The 21,005-nt window shown below is 43.3% G+C and overlaps 1 protein-coding gene across 7 annotated transcripts in view; it reads left to right on the top strand.

Moving 5' to 3' along the window:
• Positions 1 to 21,005, top strand: part of RALGAPA1 (Ral GTPase activating protein catalytic subunit alpha 1) — a 5,382,632-nt gene that overhangs the window by 4,409,812 nt on the left and 951,815 nt on the right. For all 7 annotated transcript variants that reach the window (XM_044074134.1, XM_044074135.1, XM_044074129.1 and 4 more), the window contains one exon: positions 1,077 to 1,148. In XM_044074134.1, the coding sequence (XP_043930069.1) occupies positions 1,077 to 1,148 (72 nt within the window). The remainder of the gene's footprint in view (positions 1 to 1,076; positions 1,149 to 21,005) is intronic.

The following is a 21,005-nucleotide window of genomic DNA, read 5'->3' as shown; positions in this document are numbered from 1 at the left end:
TTTCTCCTAATGCTCGCTTGGTTTGTTTTTTCTGTCTTTTATGTGTGATTTACCTGCCCGTTTCACTTTTGCTTCTTGTGGTTAGATTGTGTGTTTGCATGAATTACTCACTGTAACAGTCCTTGTGGGAGACCTGTGTAGTCAGGATTCTCTCATTCCCTCCAGTGATAATTTTTTTTTCAGGTTTTGTACATAAATTAGTTTGAGTTCTGTAGTCTGAATGCTTATCTCTTAGTTGTGTTCATTCCATGTTCATGAGTGTCATATGCTATTCTTCTAGGTTGTAGATTTTCATCTGTCTTTCCTGCTTTATCTGCACTTGAAATTGCAATTTATTTGTTTTTTCACTACAAATGTAGATCATTTTGCCACCATGCCAGACTTTTTTTACTAGACAAGCACAAAAAAGAATGGTTGGGAGTACCCAACACAAGACTAGTATAGGCTGGTGCCAGAAGAGAGTATGACACTATTAAGGAAAATTTGCCAGAACACCCCTGGTGACAGAACTGTATGTTAGGACTTTCTGTGGCGTTTCCCTTCTAAATGTATTGAGTACTTCACACAGCTGTTGTACTTTCTTGAATATAAGCTGACTGAAATGCCCCTGAAGATTTGGTTGCTTTGATTCATATTTTAGAAATATTTAGGTAATACTGTGTATTTATACTATTGCTGATTTTCATGACAATATAGTGGACTTTTTAAGGAGTCTATGTATATCTGTGTAGGTGTGTGTCTGTGTGTGTGTAACTGCGGTGGTGGTGCTGCGGTAGCGTTGTCGCCTGTGTGGAGACATGCGTGAATGGGCGTACCTTCGTTGAAGGTTGTGCGTCAGGGCCGGCAACTCGGCACGTAAAAATCTACTGCCAATCATTAGCGGACCGGAGTTTCGCTGTGGCGACCCATAACCGGGAAAAGCCGAAAGACACAAGAACATGTATATCTGTGTAGGCATGTTTGTTATTTATAAAACAGACCTTACAGCAGTGCAGATTGTGTTAAGAACCTTTTGATGAAACATGATGAAGTGGGTTTGTAACTTGGATATTAAAATGGTCTCAATTTATTTGCAGGAGCAGTTTTCATTTACTGAAGAAAAATGAGAAGCTGCTTAGAGAACTTAAAAACTTGGACTCCAGGCAGTGGTATGATTTGTCATTTCTCACTTTTTATATTTTGTTCAGCGCATGATAGTCGCATTTAACCATTGCACTTATGCAGTTATGAATTTTGATTTGATACTATAGTCTGTTGTATATCTTTTAATGAGTGTAATTCAGCAAATAGGATACTGGTCTTTGTAAATCCTTTCAGGTTAAATGTAGGGTGTGGTTCACACTTTTGTGATGCGACTTAAGTCAACATTGTATAGGATACTAGACCTTCTAACATTGCATATTGTACTGGAATGCTGCTGTTATTTAACGAGACTTCTCTCATAGTTCCGTTGTATAACATGGGAGTAATATGACTACTGGCTTCAGTTTCATTCAGTGGTGTTTGGCAGTTCAACATGGACGTTTAAGGCACTGATCACATAACAAGCTTCATCTTGTAAAGCTCTGCTTGATTCCATCAGTCTTCATTTGCTTTGTATACGACTTGCGATTGTTCTTGATGGGCATGACTTTAATCATGCAAATGCTTGAGGTCACGCCTGAAAAGAAGTACTCATACTTATTGGGTGTGCTTGCATAAAAGCTGAATAAAATAAAGGAAAATATAAATGAAATGTAGCTCCTCCCAGCAGGTCATTATTAGCTGTTTTAGAAACCACTTTCTGTATTTGCATATCCACACTGTAGGGTAGAAATTCATATTTAGTTGTTTAAGCCAGCCAAATGTGAACATCTAGGATGGACACCACCAGTACTGTTCTTCACCTGAAATATTTTTATCATTAACGTGAATGTATTCTGCAGTCTGAGCAGAAATTAAATGTACTGTAATGTCTGTTTGCTAAAATGTTGTGGACTTTCCTTGATGGTTCTTCTGTTGGGTATTTTCCACCAACCAGAATTTGGCATTTTTCAGCAAGAGCCTGCATTCAGGAATGTTTGCATGCTTAACCAGTGGAGGCTGTGACATAATGCACTGACTACATTATTGAATACCTCCCAATAGTCTGACAGGCCTTTTTTGCCACTCACATAGTTCCTATTTTGAGCTTTGCTGCTATCAGTGAAGTACTGCATTTGCATGCGTAAGCATCATAAGTGTCTGTGTATCCATCAGATTGCTACCCAGGACCCACACCACCATTGCTTGTAGTATTTCTGGGAAGCACATGATATTGATAACTGCCACAAGTTCTAGAAATGTATCCTGGCTTCTTTTCCCTCAGACTTATGTCAGAGCATATCAACAAGGTCACTCATTGAGAGATCAGAAGTAGGCCTGAACCTCTTCAAGGTAAGTCTGATGTTCATCCATCTCCCAAACCATTTAGGTCTTGCGCTTATTCTTTACTGTTGAGAGTTCAAGACTGAACAAGTCCTTTGCATTAGTTGAGAGTATTTAGGGATAAGGAAGCACACACTCCGCTCCTACCCTGAGATTCTTTTGGTACTCTGTCTCTTAGTGAATGTTTGGGGACTTTCGGCATCCAGCCAGAAAATGAGGATTTGTCTCTTATATCTGGTGATGGATCAGGGATAATTTTGACCAGGGACTTTCCTCCTGGGGTGTGGCCTTGTCCAATTCTAGGTGGGCAATAGGATCCAGATGAGAAGGGTCTGTGTGATTATCCCACACCTGGGCTCATAACCTCAAGATACAGATATGAAACAGATGTATAATGTCTAGTGATTGCTTAAGGTAAGATTGTGGGAAGTGCACTATTAGGCGAGAACAAACCAACTGTATTGTAGTTCTGTCCACACATGGCATTGTTTATGGTTAGTTCATGTTCCATTTTTTTCCATGATCCTCTGACACATGCCAGCAGGCTGTATCCCCCCCCACTACCACCACCACCACTCATCCATACACACACCATTGCACAAGCTCTTGACAGTTGGGTAGCACATGTCATGGTATTTCCTCATTCCTAGGATCTTTTGAGGTTTTAGAAGTTCTCAGGGCTACTGTCCCAGAAATGTAAATGTATGGAGTATTCATCCCTGTATACCTCCTAAGGATTGCACTTCATTCAGAGATACAGGTGGGCTGATAAAGGGCAATTTAGTCTGACCTCTTGTCCTCTGTCCCCCAGAAGCATTTGATGTATTCTCTGGAAAAGGAACCTGAGGAGCACTGTCGCATCCTCCCACCCATGTATGATGTGTTATGGATACTATCAGAGTAGCTGGCAGTCACCCAGACTTCACCCCATCAGATTTTGAAAAAGGCTGGAGCCCTTTGCAGGCTACCGCATAAATGGGCACATCAAATTACTAAGCACCTATTGCCGATTGTTTTGTAGTCTTTTCATTCCAGCCCAGGTCTTAGTGACCACAGTTCTACAATTTGTAGATATGTAACAGAAATGTTTGCTCCTTAGCCGTGATGGGGATTGGAATGCTGAACTGTGTACTTCACCTATACCATTTCCATTCATGTCCAATGGAGACATTCCGGAGTCTGTATTCAGGGAAGACCCTTGTGAGACTATTTCCGTAGTGGGATACTCTGCATTCTTGTTGTAATTTTGACTACACTAATGCTTTAGCTGTAGCCTCAAGTTTGGAGTATACCTTGTGCAGAATGATTTGGCTAAGACTGTCCTCCTGTAGAGATGAGCTCAAGGGGTAGTCCTGATTGCTTAGCTTTTTGTAAGATGTGCTGTTTGGTATACCTGTGCAGAACCTGATTGATGATCTAAACTGAAAGTAGACAAAAGATAAAATCCCCAAGGAATAAACTGTGCCTGCAAGCCAAAAACCAATGTAACTGAAGAAGACAAGGCACAGAAACACGACTGAAAGCATAAAAAGTTTAATAGGGTAAGCGCTTTCACACCAAATACTAGTGCTTCATCAGACCATATAAAAAAACTGCATCAACAAACACTTGTAATACATTCACATTAATTCAAAACAGCCAGTGAAAATCAGAAAGAGGTAGAAACCTGGCATCAGCTTGTATTATTTAGAGACCTTGTGCTTTTAGTTCAGGCTTAATAGAAACCCTGTCATTTAGACCTGGGTATTTATCAGCTTGCCATAGTGTAGTCCAGTGCAATTCTCTGGTTTCAGTGAAGTTTTTAAAATTACCACCACGTATATTTTCAGAAATAATTTCAATAACTTGAAATCTAAAACCATGTTCATTCTCATTCTGCATACAATGTCTGGCTAGTGCATTCTTGGTGTCACCATTCCATATACAATAAATATGTTGCCTGACTCATTCCATCAGTGACCTATTAAACTGAAAGTAGGCCCCACCTCTGTAGAGTCTTTGATTATCTTGCCGTCATTTGCACCCATTCCTCTGTTGAATTTAGAAAACCCATAAAGAGAAAGATGCCTTTATAGCATCTGAGGAAGACTGCTAGACCTTACTAGGTCCTGCCTCCTGTGGTGCTGTCATGGGTTTCCACTTAAGTTCTTAGTCTCTGTCCCAGTTTTGAGAACCATCATAAAGAGCCACTGGGTGCTAGGGGTAATTGGTTTTGCCAATGTTCCAAAGCACTTTGATTCTTTTTCATAGAGGGCTTAATTGAATTATCTGTACATTTTGGACCTACAGCCCAAGGGGCCATTGTGGGTGTTCTGGTGTGGAGGAGTGACATGTTTTTTTCCCCAACTCTTTCTGGTTTTTAACGAGAGAGAAAAATTTATTTGACTCCAGATCTCAGTATCTTCATCCTCTATATCCAATATGTTAGGTTCACAATGGCCCCTTTGCAGGGAATTATGCTCTTATTGTTGTATGGATGGTGTTGCTGGACATGAGAGGTACTTTTTGGCATATCTTTGTTTGGGATCAACACAGGAAACTCCTTCCAAGTGCTCTTGAATGGGCAAGACTTCCAGTAAAAAGTTTTGACATTTAGGCTTTCATTAGCACCCAGTATTCACCTGGACATTAGTATTAAGTGCCAAAGCCTTGCAGGAGCAGGGTCTTCTGGTGTTCTTGGATGACAGGCCCATCCAGGAACTCACTAAAGGTAGCCCTCTTACACGCACACTTCCACAGATGCAGTCCCTTAGCGTTACCATAAATGGGAAGAAGTCCTTCCTGACCCAAGGTCATATAAAGTCCTTCTTTAGAGCAGAGTTGACACTGCCCACTCTCTGCTGTTACTACTTATATTGAGGACTTATATAGTCATAGTCTTGGTCTCTTAATTGAGGAAGCAGAGAAAGGTCCAGACCCAGATGGTGCTTTCCCCACACTTTCAGGGCTTGATTGAAGACCCACTTTTCTAGGACATTTACACACCTAAGGGTGCTTGTGTAGAAGTGGACTGCTATAGCATAAGAGCCACTACATGCTCACAAACTTTGTTTTTGTGGTAGACTTCTGTCACTGTTCTCAGGCGTCTGTTAGTGGGTCTTCCATTCCTCCAGCTAAATCTATTGCAGAGCTTGACAATGGAAATCTCACTTGTTGGGTAGAGAGCTCTCCTTGTCTTCTTACATAACAGGGACTGTGTTTCTTCTTGGAGAGTGGGCTATACATCAGATTGTTAGAGCTCACAGTTGCTACTTCCAAGGGTCACTTTTCTTCCAGTTAGAAATCCTGTTTGCTTTTTGCTATCTAAAAAAAGGGGGGGATAAGGGCTGTACCCCCAGTGGAAGGGAGTAATGGATCTGATAAGAAAAGACTCAATTTTGATAACCTGTAGGATTTAAGTCATTAGGCCCACTTGGACAGTGAAGCTTTTCTAAGGCTGCTTGGGAAACTTGCTCTTTCTCCATCACGCATCAGTGTAATCTCCAATTATTCTTTGCAGCAATTGAAATCTGTCAAAAGAAAATCACTCTAGCTACTTTTGGATTTTTGATGATACTGCTAAAATTCTGATTACACTCATTTACCTTTCTCTTATTTCTCTTTGGACTTTTACTCATGAGACCGTGCTCATTAAAATTTTGTTTCAGAACGTATTTTCTTTGCTTTCTTCACTATTGGACCTTGGTCCATTCATCTTGCAATGCTAAAGCTTTTGTTTAAGTAGTCTTCCTGTGGCTGGGCTATACCACCAGCCAGTAGGTATACTCATTGTTGAATTTGTTTGGTGTATAGCACTTTCTTTTTTTTTGTGCAGAATTTAATCAGGTAACATTGTGGAGTGAAAAGGCTTGAAGCTCATTTGTTTTTTTCAGGCTGTGTCTTCTGTCCAAGTAGAGTCCGAAACACAGTGAGCCATCTGGCTCCTTTCTTGTTAACTCCCTCTAAATAGACTTCACTGTTTTCAGAAAAGGAATCTAGAACTTCTTCCCTTACTAAATTTTTAAAATCTTTGCATTTGTAGATGTTTTTTCATGCTTCTGTTTCATCAAGTAGTACTCTGGTAGATTCCTTTATTCAGAAACTGTTTAGTTTAAGGTTGTTTCAGATACTTCAGAATGGCTACCTATTGAAATGTCGGCATTCCAAAAAAAAAGAAAGAAAGAAAACAGCAAAAACACAGGAGAAGTGCGGGTCTTGAAGGTCGCTGCTGTTCTCAAAATTTCTCAAGTCTAAGATTTCCGTACCTCAGAGAAAAGGGAATAGTCTAAGAAATATTCTCTTGGACTTAGTATATGCAAGTCTGATCTTTCGGCCATTCAGTCTCCATATTTTGGGACTGGCTCGAGCGGGTCTCAGCATTTCAAATGATTACCCTTCAGAATCAGTTAATCTTCTGTATTCTTTGGCTGTGGAATCTGTCACTGCTATAGTAACCGTGGCAGAGACTCAAACTTTGGATTGCAAGCTTGTCATACCTAGGTCCATGTACTCACTAGTCCTACCAAATGTTGAATGCTAAAAGCTGGCCGAATTTATAGGTAGAGCTCAAGGCAGAAGATATGTAGATAATTTCTTTAACCTCTCTGAACCTGGGCATCAAGAAAAGTTGTTGCTCCCTCCTGAAGCTTCCTTTAATTAGAGTAATATTTCTGGTCACTCTGATTTTGTTCAGCTATTGCCAACCCTTGTGGAAGATCCCTCAGTATGTTTCTCCTTGACACATGCTCCACCAGCAGCACTTCCGACAGTATCATTAGCCATTCTGCCTTTTTTTTTTCTCCCTCGTATGAATGTTTTCAGCCTGTAAGGGATCTTCTCTGTTGGCAGTGCCAGGCTTCTTCAGTCTTTCCTGTAGATCATCATCTAGAATTGTGCTCTGTTCTTCAGTTTCTGAGTTCTTCTCCTCCTCCTCTCCAGTAAAGAGGGTCCAGAAAAGCTCTGAAGCGAGGCTTATTGAATCTTCTCTAGATTCTTTGGTTGAGGAGCTTGATTTGGAGAAATGGCCAGCTCTCTTACTTCACATTCCCAAAGACCCAAAGTTTGTAGAGTATCTGTTAATGTAATAAAAGGAAAGGTTGGTCTTTGAACTCTATTCCAGTCCTCAAAGAAGACTCAGTAAGGCTTACAGACTTATTCTAACTGTTCTGCTGGGTGCGCTACCTTTGTAGGATGTGTTAAACAGCACCCGGAATCTAGACATGCTAACCCCAGTGCACAAGAAAGAGGACCATGTTTAGTAGCCCACTGCAAAGTGTTTCTTGTGGACAGAGACTGTTAAACCAAAACTGTTGTCTCTGCAGCTGCCCTTTGAAAGGCTCCAACCCCCCAGGACCAGCTGTCCTTTTACCAAACATCATATCAAGGTAATGGGCAGGTTTGGGAAGTACCTTTAACATGTCTGCCATTTTGTCCTTGCCGTCACTAAATTATCTTGTATAGTGTGTTTCCAAAGGAACTTTACTGTCTTTATAGTTGCCTGCCTCTTATGTTAATCTGACCATATATCTCATTTCTCTCTACTTTCACTGGCTTATGTGAGTAATCACAAAACCATCACTTTTGAAATCCCACCCCTTCAATTATTTAAATTTATTGGCCATCCTACAGTATTTCATAGTACCAAAATACAAAAGTAACCACCCCTTTCAGTCCATCTTGCTGTTTTAAAAATAGTAACTCTCCACTAAACCTTAACTTTTTAAACAGGTAAAACTCAAGTTACCTACTTTCACATCTAACTTCTCTAGTGCACACTGCAGAGTGCATTCTTTTCAATCTTACCTTTAAGCATCCCTGTTACTAGCGCTTTCTCTAATACCTAAAAAGATCATCTCTACTTGACTCCAAGTAGACTTTTCTCTATCTGTTAAACCTAGCACTTGCTCCTACAGTACTTATTACCTTGATACGGCACTCTTATAGATAGCACCCCAAAAGGCAAACCCCATTTCTCGGTCACCCACGCCCCCGAATCTCTTTTAAAGTTTTTTGTCTAGTCCTTCTAGCATGTCGAGGGATCAGTTGCTAGTGTCCTCTCCTGCTCAGCTGGTGAACCTGGGAATATTGAGGCAATGTTACAATTGCCTCATGTACACAGACAACCCTCTCCTCCTCCCACAAAACACAAATACATGCGAGAGATGCAACTATACGGCCAAACTGGAGGCTGAGCTCTCTCAACATAGGACTGGCAAGACCAGTCAGGAGGAGAAGGTTACCACACACACTATAGACCCAGTCTCACATAGTACCATCACAACCTCAAATCATACACATAAACACACAAAGACATACTCAACGGCTCTGATCAAAAATCTACCAAAACAGCTGAGGCCACCAAAGCAGACACCCAAACAACCACCACCTCAGAACACAACACCTGCAACACATAGACCTCACAGTCAGAGTGTCAAACAGTCACAGCCCTTAAGGCCAAACACAATGCCAGACACACTAGTCATTGGTGACTTCATAGTCAGACACACTGACGTCCCGCTCACCAGACTGAGTAAGGAGAAGGTCACAGTAAGCTGCCTGTCGGGCGCTAGAATCCGCCACATAACGCAAGCACTCAGGTCTCTCAACAGCAGGTACAAATACGACTCAGTCATTGTCCACGCTGGTGTAAACGACCTGAGACATACCTCCTTGGACTACATGAAAAGAGACATTGAGGAGCTCTCTGATTATGTAGTCCAGGCAGGTATGACCCTGACCTTGAGCAGTATCCTACCTTCACCAAGAATGATGCCACAATACAGAGATAAGATGATCAGCTTTAACAATTGGCTTAAACTCTGGTGTCATTCAAAGGGGATCCAATGTCTGTCTGCCTGGGATGACATGCTGGACAAGCCACGCTGCTTCGCAAGGGACGGCTTGCACCTGTCACCCCTGGGATTCCGGATATTGGCAAAGGCTCTTGCCACCGCCATATAGTGCCTTTTTTAGGCAAGGCTCAAATTCTAAACCTACCACCCTAGAACACAAAAAAGGAAAAAACTAAGGGTAATGCTGCTCAATGCCAGAAGTCTAAATCTCAAAATGCACGCACTCGAGGCCCTTCTCAGTATGGAGAACATCGATGTCTGTGCAGTGACAGAAACCTGGTTCAAGGCTCCTGAGAGCACCCCAGCACTATCAGGTTTTACCTCTTATCATGCGTTCCGGCCCCAAAATCCGGGCAATACCAAGAAAGGAGGGGGGGTATCCATATTCATCAAGGACACCCACACCTCAAGACTGGTGACAACGCACGATGCATCGGAGACCATCCAGGTGCAATTAACCATAGGCAAGACTGCTCTGCAAATTGTAGCATGTTACAGGCCACCCTCACAAACTCAGGAACCTCACATGGCCTTCCTGAAAACACTAGAGGGGATAAATGTATCACCAAACACCATCATACTAGGTGACTTCAATTCCCCTAATATAGACTGGGAACACTACTCAAGCCCAAACACCCTAGCCCAAAAGTTCCTGGAATTCATAAACTCAAATGCCATGGAACAACTAGCCACCATCCCCACAAGAGGAGAAAACATACTTGATCTCATCATCACGAACATGGGAGCACAATGTTCAACACCGGAAGTATACCCCTCACTGGTGAGATCAGATCACAAACTAATCTCGCTGGAGGTCCTCATCCCACCCCCACCTGAAATAAAAAAGACCACAGTAAAGAACTTCTCGAAAGCCAACTTCACATTTCTAAAGACTAGTGTGGTCTCCTTTAAGGCCCCCGAGCCGGCAGAAAACAGTACTCAAGCCGCTGAATCACTTACAAATGCCTTCTACCAGCACCTGCAGGACTGCATGGATAAGGCAATCCCAAACAAAACAAAGACTCTTTGTACCAAAGGCAAGCATCCAGTCTGGTGGACCCCAGCCATAAACAAACTCTACAACAAAAGGAGGAAGCTACTACAAGATAGAGCAAAATCCTTAAAAGGTAAGACACCCTTGATCACTATAAGTAAAAACTAAGAGCTCATAAAATCATCCAAAGCAAATTTTGAGAGAAAAATAGCTAAAGACTCAAAAGACAATCATAAGGCCTTCTTTAGCTATAAGTTAGAAACCTGGGAGGAAACTCCCAGATATGCTCAGAACTAGTTCAAAATGATGTGAAGATTACTGATCCTACAGACATTGCCAACATACTGGCTGACAGGTTCAGTGCAAACTTCTCCCCTCCCCAAAAGGAGAGATATCTATACCAAGCGATTGCAGCCCCCAAACATCTCCAACGCCCAAGTGAGAACTGCTCTCTCCAAAGCAAAAAACACAGCATCCATGGGACCTGATTGTGTCCCCGGCTGTGTGCTCCACGAACTCAACGAGGAATTAAACCCACAGCTAGGACAGCTGTTTAATCATAGTCTTACCTCTGGATACGCACTCCAGGAGTGGCGCACTGCAACTGTGGTCCCACTTCACAAAGGCGGTGCCTCCACCGACCCTGGAAATTACCGCCCATTAGCTTGACAAGCCTTATCTGCAAAGCCATGGAGAGGATCATAATGGACCTCATAAATAAAGACATAGGAATTTGCAGACTTTGGATCCATCCCAGTTTGGCTTTGTCAAAGGCAGATCATGCCTTCTAAACTTGGTTGACTTTTTCAAACAGTCACCAAAGCCATTGATGAGGGAAAGGCAGTCCATACAGCCTACCTCGATCTGGCGAAGGCCTTCGATACAATACCCCACTCGGGTATCATTGAAAACTCATCAGCTTAAATGTTAACCCATACATCACAAGATGGGTTGCAAACTGGCTGAGTGACAGAACCCACAGGGTCAGAGTTGCTGGCGCCATGTCAGACTCAAAGCCTGTCACAAGTGGTGTACCACAGGGCTCAGTCCTGGGCCCACTCTTGTTTGGCATCTACTTTTCCAAGTACAAGAAAACACAGGAGGGTTATGGCTGACAAAGTTTGCAGATGACTGCAAACTGGGCCATAGTAGAAAACACATCTGAGACAGATATCCTTCAGAAGGGTCTCACAGAAACGGATAACTGGTGCCAGAGCCATGGCCTAAAGTTAAATGCCAAAAAATGCATAGTCATACCCTTCGGGAAAAACAAGGTTACCCCTAGCTACCAAATAGGTGGCAATCCACTGAGCACAGAAGAAGTTATCAGGGACCTGGGGACCCAGGTTGATAGTAGTCTGTCATTCGACACCCATGTAGCTAAAGTAGTTAGGAAGACCTTCTACATTGCCCACCTTATCATGAAGGGATTCTCATCTAGATCAAGGGAGGTCATAGTCTCCCTATACTCATCACTCATCAGACCAATGATTGAGTACAATGCCCCATTCGAATGTATCTGACCCGACACTTGCAGCAGCTGGAGAGGCCACAAAAGTTCCTCACCAAAAGGATAAAGGGTCTCAAACATCTGTCCTATGCTGCCCGACTGAAAGAACTCCAGCTCTATTCAGTCGCCACCGCTTGCTCAGAGGTGACCTTTGCCTAACATACAAGGCCATGTCAAACCCAGATTTGATGAATATGTTTCACCTCAAAAAATCTAGATCCGTCAGAGCCACAAGGGCGGGAGACTTAAACCTCGACACGGCTATTAATAGGACGTGCTGGAGGGATAGATTCATCACCCAAAGACTCCCTATGCTGTGGAACAAAATCCCGGTATATGTGAGGCAGAGCACCTCGCTGGCCTTGTTCAAGAGAAATCTTGACCAATGGATGGGAGATCGCAGATATACCCCAGGGATTACCTGTGTCACTGCTCGACAGAGGCACAGCAAAATAATGGGTATAGTTCCCCATACTAAAGGGGTGGCGTAAGCCACAAAACTATGGGCTAGGCTTGTAAATGTCCTCGGGCAGATAGCCTAGTATGAACCTATGAACCTATGAACTTGATGTATGAAATGTAGTTTCTGGTGGTTCATTGAAGGAAATAAGACCCAGACCACTGCCTCCTCAAACGTATATAGTATTATAATCCACATCATGTGTAATGTACCAGAAGGTACTGCTTGAACAGCAGTATCCAACATTGCCTTTCATTGGCACTCATGAAGGCATCTTACAGATTTCACTGAGAACATCAAGGTGGCAGTTCTAGATTCCCGCTTTATTGCATCTCTCCTGTTTGGCAAGGAACTCCAACAAAACCTCAAAATATGGAAAAGTAGGACAAGACTCTTACTGCTTTGGCTGCTAAATTCTACCTTCGCCAGTGTACTTTTAGAAGAATGCAGACAAGCCAGTGCCACATATGGTTCAGTTATAGCACACAGCAAAAAACGTCAGGAGAATGCTTGAAAAAGACTTTGCTCACTTGGGTTTGCAACAGATTGTCAGACTCTGGTTGGGGCATTCACTGACCTCAGGGAGGATGACAGCTGTCCTCAGACATTGCCTGACTGTCACACTCTGTAGACAGCTAGGAGTTATTTTTCTTTCTTTCATTTGATAGCTTGGAAAGTACCAGTGACAAGTGAATTAGGTTAATAATATTCTTAGGGTGTACATTCTCTTTTGTCTCCCCCTCCCCAAATTACGTTGTCAGCCTTGCTAGAAACTGTTAAGCTTTCTAAGGAAAAAAAGTCATTCAGGAAGTTCAACCAGACCCGTAATGCTTAGGAGTTTATTCTAAACACTTTTTGGTGCTTAAGATGCCAAAGAACCTGAGGCCTGTATTGAATTGGAGGTTATTCCTAAAGAAACTTTTCTGATAGTCAAGGTGCAGTCTGTCTTTCCTTATCTGTTAGAAGGAGACTGGATGTGTTATTTGGACATCCAGGATGCTTTTTCCCACATCAAAATAATCAGTGTGTTAGTCTATCTGTATGGCACAAAGAAAAAAAAACACCTGACTTGGCCCAGATGACCATTGTTTGGTTAGAGTCACAGTTTTTGGAGATACCAAGTGAGGATGATGGCGTGAGTGGCAATTACTGACTTGCTTATTGAGATGAGAGGGATGCAGCTTGACTGGTTGCTTTAGTGCCTACTATTGAGCAGATTATCACCCACAGTTTTGAGTCTAACAGGACCTCTGTTTAAGTGGTGCATCATTTAGCCAAGAATTCTTTTGTGGAAAATCAGCTGCACTTCCCTGTGAACAGCTGTAGCATAGCCTACAAGCTGACAAATTGGAAGGGAGTGCATGGTGGATACTGTGGCCCACTCCCACCTACCCACTTACACAACTCTTGCCCTCTCTAGGGGATGGGCTGATTTAACTCTTGGCTCAGTTGGGGAGTGAACGTGCTGTAGGTCTCTCACCCTGACCAGAGAACTAATGAGTCTTGCTGTCACCCACTTTGGATGAGCAAATGAGCTGAAAACCCTCTAGTAGGAGGGATATTTAGTGCAACATATAAGAAGGAGAAGGTCATCAAGGCAGCTCCTGACCCTGTGTGATAGAGGGACAAAGCCCTGACTGTGCTGCTTGGGTAGTAACCTGAGTTCACTTAGTTGCTTCAGCAGTGGATGTGCCAGGATGGGGCGGGTGAGAGTGAACAACTCATGTTTGCTTGTTTATCTTGTGGTATGGGGAGGAGGTCCAGCCTTCTTCACTGCTGACAATACCAGAATTGTTGAGGGATTACAGGCAGCATGGGTCAGTGTGACTGTGTGCTGCATATAATCCAGGAGATGTATACAAACATATAAAAGCATGTACGGGATCTTGTAGCATAACAGAGCATGTGGTAACCATAAGCTTATACTGGCAGAGGTTAGGTTCATGGGAGAGGGGGCCCACATGAATACAGGATGGCCTGCTGCTACCACCCAACCTACATGTCCTGGGAAATGAAGGACTTTTAAGGTTCTCACCCTGAGCAGTGAGTAGTTGAGACATGGACTGTCACCATGGTCAAAAAGCAAATAGTTCTGGTTCACATCCCTGTAGGAGGAATGAATGGGATGATTGATTGAGTGCAGGGAGAGATGCCTGTTGGTAGTCATATGGGATGGGGTGGGGTGGGGTGAAGGAGACGCCATAGAGTCCAGGAGATATCTTTATGTATGGGTCAGATCTGGTCATTACCAATTTAGGATTGTATCTTTCCGTCTCACCGCTGCCTCAGGTTGATCATCAAGTGAATGTCCATAGTAGTACATCACTAGAGATTGCAGGGAGCTATAGTCTTCCATACCTAGATGATTGACTCCTTGCTGCCCCGTAAGTGACCATTCTGGGAAGCTTAACTAAGTCTTTGCTCAGATTGCTTTCCCTGGGGATGACAGTAGACCTCTCACAAAGTCCCATTTATTTCAGTTTCATTCTTTGACTTTCATAGACACTTCCATTTGTCAGATACTTGTGTCCCTAGACAAAATGCTTTCTGTGCAGCTGGTGTTTTCAGATTTTACTCATCCCCATCTGTACCAAGAGTCTCTTCTCAGGGACTTAGACCTTGGAGCACACCTTTGAGTATACTTTAGTGGATATTTGATATACAGTGGTCCCAGAATTGTAATCCTCTTTTGTAGTTTGAATCTCTAAAGTTTGTCATTGCTTCTGCAATGGTAGTCAGATCATACTGGGCTTCTGTGTGAAAGTTTATTCCATTTACATATACTTCAAGTGTCAGTCATCATGGATACTTCTACTTTTAGGTGGTTGGGAAGGTTGCATTAAAGTGAACAGATGATTCTGGGCACTTGGTCATCTCGGGTGTTTAACTTTTACATAAGCATTCTGAAAGAGTGAGCATTTTTATATTGTGGCCATTCAAGACTCTGCCTCACTGAGTCCCATCCATTCAGTCAGACAAAGATGGCTTTTATTTAGTACATTGACAAACAGGGAGGAATTTGTTCCTATCTTCTGTGTCAAGAAATTGTGAAAATGCGTCAGTGAGCTACAGGTTTGTGCAGTACTTTTTGATATCGAATACCATCCTGGAAAGTCCAGCTATTTGGTCAGCATGTTTAGCCACTGTCTTCTTGTGTCTAATGAATGTACCCTAAATAGCAAGATGAATTTTTCACCTCTGGAGCAAGCAAGAGCATGATCACTTTGCTTATGTAGTCTCATTAAGTGTTCCAAATTCATTTCACTGATTTCACACTTTTTGCGTGGTGGGAGGGGGGGGTGTCAAGAGATGCTATAGTTCAGAGAGAGGCAGGTCTACTCCTTATGCTTTTACCCATATCCTCTGACAGTGACATTTATCAAGAAAGTCAAATTTCTGACAGCCAAGGTAATGCCATTGTAGCTCAGGCAAGCTTAGTTCTCCTTACTGAACCCTGTTCTGCTGGAGAAGCCACTTCATGTGATCTTTCAAGATGTTGCTTTCTCACCATTTAGATTAGTCCCAGCCAGTGCATAGCTGTATAATTCTGTCACATATTCATAGATTAGTACAAGGCTAACTACCTTTGCTGGCCATTTTAAGCTTAGTCAGTTATCCATTTCGATACAAAGGCTTCTCTGGCAAAACCTAGTATCGAACCATCAACCTTTAGAGCCTTGTTCTGCTGTTCTCATAACTGAGCTATTTCAGGTTATAAGTAAGGCAACCCTACAGTTTTTGAAAAGTGCCATGGTATCTTTTACATCCACCTGAGCTACTGCCAACTTATGCCGATGAGTAAAATAGCAAAGACCAAATCCAGCAAAATTCCACCACCAGCAAGATAGTCCAGGAATGAAAAATGCAGGCCAAGAAGAGCTTTCAGTAGTTTAATAAAACACAGTAAAATTGACAAGACTGAGCACTTTCGTATAAAAATATACTTAATCAGAATCTGTTACAAAAGCACAAACACCAAGTTTAAATACTCCTCCGTATAATCACATGACAGTTTGCATCATCAGTGTACTCACTTGTAAAAAAAGCATGCCTTAAAGCAACAGCATGTTACAGGTGTTATCTTTTAGTTTACAAATATAAAACGAAAATAAAAATAATCCTTGCCCGACAAAAAAGTTTTGTTATTTAGTGTAGATATATATATATATATATATATATATATATATCTATATATATATATATATATATATATATATATATATATATATATATATATATATATATATACATATACATATATATATATATATATATATACATATACATATATATATATATATATATACATATATATATATATATATATATATATACATATATATATATATATATACATATATATATATATATATATATATATATACATATATATATATATATATATATTTATATCTGTTGAAATGCACAGAATAACAGCACCTGGCTACACAGTGTAAGATTTAAGTTTTAAAACACAAGCTATAGACACCCTTTCATTGAGACCAGGAGGATTAGTAGCACTTACTCTAAACTGGCAATGCAGTTCCCTTTCTTCCAATTTATCCTCCCATGGTCCCCCTCTAAGGTCTTGTAACACTTGATGTTAAGTTGTCCATCTCGCCTTCGGCCATCTTCTATAGCTCGAGAGCTGTTTACTGGCTCAAGGCTACCCCTTATCCCAGCATGCCCAGAGTCAGCTACCCAAATCTCATTTGCCGCTTCAGCTGTGAGGTTGCTTCCTACTGGCTCAGGCTTAGTATAGTTTTTTTCTATTAATATATTGCTTATTCTTGAAAGTTTGTCAAGTTTTTGTCTATTTTTTGTCTAGATAATATTCCTTTATCCCTTATCGCTTCTTTTTTGTATTTTAGCTTTGTTGGCTTTCACTCCATAACTCGCAGGCCTTCTGTTCCCTTGTTTATATTAGAGAGTCTACCCCCCCAGGATAGCCGTTTAAATTAGAGGCTTTCCTTCCTTAACTGTAAAAAAAAAAAAGTCTGTTTTTGTTTTTTGTACTATAGCTTTTTATTATTGTTGTTGTGATTGTTGTTACTATAATGTCTAAAGATACCAAGGTATCTGGCTTCAAAAAGTGTGACTTATGCTGTCAGAAAATGTCTCTGACAGATGGGCATACTAGTTGTGTTTATTGTTTGGGCGCTGTTCACCTGCAGGACTCCTGTTCTATATGTCACGCTTTTAGTCCAAGGGTCCTGCAGGAGCGCAAAAACAAATTAATCCTTCGGGGATTATTGAAGCCTCAGGATTCTCCGGCTAAAAGTTCTCAGCCAGCGAAATCCCTTAAGTCTGTCAAGCCGTCGGCTCCACCTTCGGAGCCGACTCTTTTACTTGACCAACCAAATATGTCTGTACCGGCTGGCACCGACAAGACAACTCCTCCGTCGGCTCCATCTGCTGTTTCGGAGCCGTCTCAGAGCTATAAGAGACTGAGGTCTCCATCCTTGGAGTCCATCCACTCGGCACCTCAGTCACCTTGGTTACAGAGTGAACGTAGCCATCATTCTTCCCACTCTTCTCGATCCTCTAGATTATCGGATCATGATGTAGAGAGAGTAGTAAGTAGGTTGCTTAAGTCACAGGCACTGGCAAAAATTGTGTCCAGCCCACCTCAACAGGTGTCGGCTCCAACCGCCTATATTTCTGTTCCTCCTCCGACTACATTTAGCTCGGAGCCGGAGACCATGGATCCGCAGGTAGTAGAACCATTGGTGCCAATCATCATCTTTCCTTCGGTTACGACGTCAGCTCCGATTACCTCGATTGTACCTTCTGTCGAGGGATCTGGGTGCCGAGACTCTCTCGTTGGCTCCGATGGGGGGGAGTGGCATCGGACCCTTGTCCGACCCTGTTCTCCCCCCCCTCGGAGCTTCGGCGCAGGTGAGCTCGGCTCCAACATTTGCCTCAGAGCCGTCACCCTCGACACGGAGAAAGACTCCTGTTTCTTCGGAGCCGGAGCTTTCTCTGCCTAGAGGTCGGGATGCCTTCAAGGTCATGCAGAGTGTGCTGTCCCCCGAGTCAGCTCTACTGCCAGCTCCATCTGCTCCTCCCCCTCCCCACCCCGTGGTGTCTATGCCAACTTCTACTCCTCCTCCAGACCCCAAGCGTGGGGAGCCTATGCCCCAGGACACCCCATTGGGTGATCCTTCTTCTTCCGAAGCCTCCCCTGATCACTCGGAGGAGCCTCCCCAGAAGAAGAAGTGCAAGAGGAAGCACATAGACTCCCCTGAGTCTGTTACTCCTGATACAGACATGGATGAATTGGAAGGGTCCCCAAAGTCTCCCTCTGAAGATGTTTCCTTTTCGGACATCCTTGAAATGCTTAGACAGAGGAGGGACTGGACTTCCCTAGCCCCTACTGAGGACTATTCTGTATACCTGGTCGCATTTGTTTCCCGACCTTCCACCTCCTGAGTATCTCCTCCTTTCGATCCACTCATGTCTGTAGTGGCACGAAAGGCTTGGTCAGCTCCAGATTCTGTGGAACCTACTCCGAGAAGACCAAACAAATTTATTCCAGCCCCCCAGGACAAGCAATTCCTCTCCAAAGGTGTGCCCGTTGATGCCATGGTGGTAGCAGCAGCCACCAAGAAAGAGTTAGCAGAAACCTCTTCATCTGTTCATCCTCCGAACAAAGAGTCTCGGAAGATGGACAGATATGGAAAGTGAATGTTTGCTTCAGCGACCTTTTCAATGAGGTCCCTGAATTATCTATGCCATTTTACACGTCTTCAAAGGGATCTTCTGAAAGAGCTTGGAGATTACCTTCAAGATCCTACAGCTGAGGGAGCACCAGCCAAAGTAGCTTCTCAGCTTGTGACTCTTAATTCCATAGTTAACTCCTCCATGAGGCTGATTTCCTATGCAGCCGATGGAGTGAGCAGAGCCGCAGAGACAGGTGTGGCTCTCAGGAGACACGCTTGGATGCGGCTGTGTCAGTTTGCGGAACCCTTTCGAGCGTCCTTCACCAATACTCCCTTTGATGGCTCCTTTCTCTTTGGGCCTCAGGTGAAAGACACGTTGACCAGGTGTGAGCAGGAAGGCAAGACTCTCTCTGCCGTGGGACTCCGTTTTTCCACTCCTTCCAGACCTTATCCCAAGGGTCAGAAGAGCGGAAAGATGTGGTTCCGAAAATCCCAGGGACCCTTGCCTGACACATGTTGTGATTTTTCCCCCAGGGGCAGAGGGGGAAACAACAACAACAACAGATGCCGCCCTCGTGGCAGAGGGGGACCACAAAACCAGGGTGATGGAGAAACTTTCTCTGCCAAATCCTTCCAGCATCCCTGAAGGGTTGCCCGACTGCTCACCTCTGGAGGCAGTTGGAGGAAGACTTTTGCTGTACCCAAAAGCCTGGCAAAATATAACAAGAGACCGATGGGTACTATCTATCATATCTGGATGTTACAAAATTCCCTTCCATCAATCCCCCATAGAATCGAAAAAGCCCATCCCAGATGTCCCGCCCAATCTAAGGGATCAAGCAGTCACAGAAGTTTCAAAACTGCTAGAAAAAAGAGCCATTCAAGAAGTCCCCGCAGACCAACTAGGATCCCTAACTTACTCAAGATTCTTTTTAGTGCCAAAAAAGACAGGGGACTGGAGACCAGTACTGGATCTCAGCAGATTGAAGAAATCTGTACAAAAAGAAAAGTTCCGGATGGTGACACTGCAGTCCATTTTCCCTTTTCTGGGTCAGGACAATTGGATGTGCTCGATAGATCTTCAGGACGTGTACTACCATATCAAGATGGACAGACGCCCCAGGAGATTTCTTCGCTTTCGGGTAGGGGCCAGTCATTACCAGTTCAGAGCTCTGCCCTTTGGTCTCACCTCAGCCTCCAGGGTGTTCACCAAGTGTATGGCAGTATGGCAGTAGTCACGGCTCACCTGAGGCATCAAGGATTCCAGGTGTTTCCCTATCTAGACGACTGGCTCCTGACTGCTACCACCAGGCGTCAACTGTTAAAGGCACGGGAATATACAATCACATCAGGAACTCAACTAGACATTACAATAAATTTCGAAAAATCTGCCTTGTTTCCCTGTCAGTCTATCACATACATAGGAGCAGAATTAAACACAAAAGAAATGTTTGCAAGATTACTACAGGAAAGAGCTTCCACTATTCGTCAACAAGTGTTAATTCTAATGCAGAGCAAAAGGGTTCAAGTCAGACATGTCGTCCAAGCTCTAGACTCCATGGCAGCTGCCATTCTTCTTGTGCCATTAGCACGTTTCCACATGAGAATCCTGCAGTGGCTTCTTTTCACGCAGTGGTCTTTCCACGAACTACCCATGTCTCACATGATCCTGATCACAGAAACATGCAAAAGGCACCTTTCTTGGTGGATGGTCTCCCCACTAGTAATTCAGGGCAGACCTTTCATACAACCCCCTCCGGTAGCCACAGTGACCACGGACGCCTCCCTGATAGGGGGGGGGCATTATCTAGGCAGGACAGTCCAAGGCACTTGGCAGCCATCTGCGTATCAATGTCCTAAAAATGAGAGCGGTTCTCCTAGCGTTGCAAGCCCTTCAAGACTCCCTTCTGGGACCATTGCAATCCAAACGGACAACATGTCAGTTGTGTGGTATATCAACAAACAGAGCGGGACCAGGTCTTATCCCTTGTGTCGAGGAGCACTCAGACTATGGCAATGGGCGATTTCCTCCCAACGTTTTCTGATGGCAACGCACATCCCTGGGAAATCCAACATTATAGCTGACAGGCTCAGCAGAGCTATCCTCATGCCTCACGAGTGGTCTCTGAATCAGGAAGTTGCG

The sequence above is a fragment of the Protopterus annectens genome, chromosome 6.part0 (genome assembly GCF_019279795.1).
Source record: "Protopterus annectens isolate FY-2018-M chromosome 6.part0, PAN1.0, whole genome shotgun sequence".
NCBI classification, from domain to species: domain Eukaryota; kingdom Metazoa; phylum Chordata; order Ceratodontiformes; family Protopteridae; genus Protopterus; species Protopterus annectens.
This window is presented reverse-complemented; position numbering and strand designations above follow the sequence as displayed.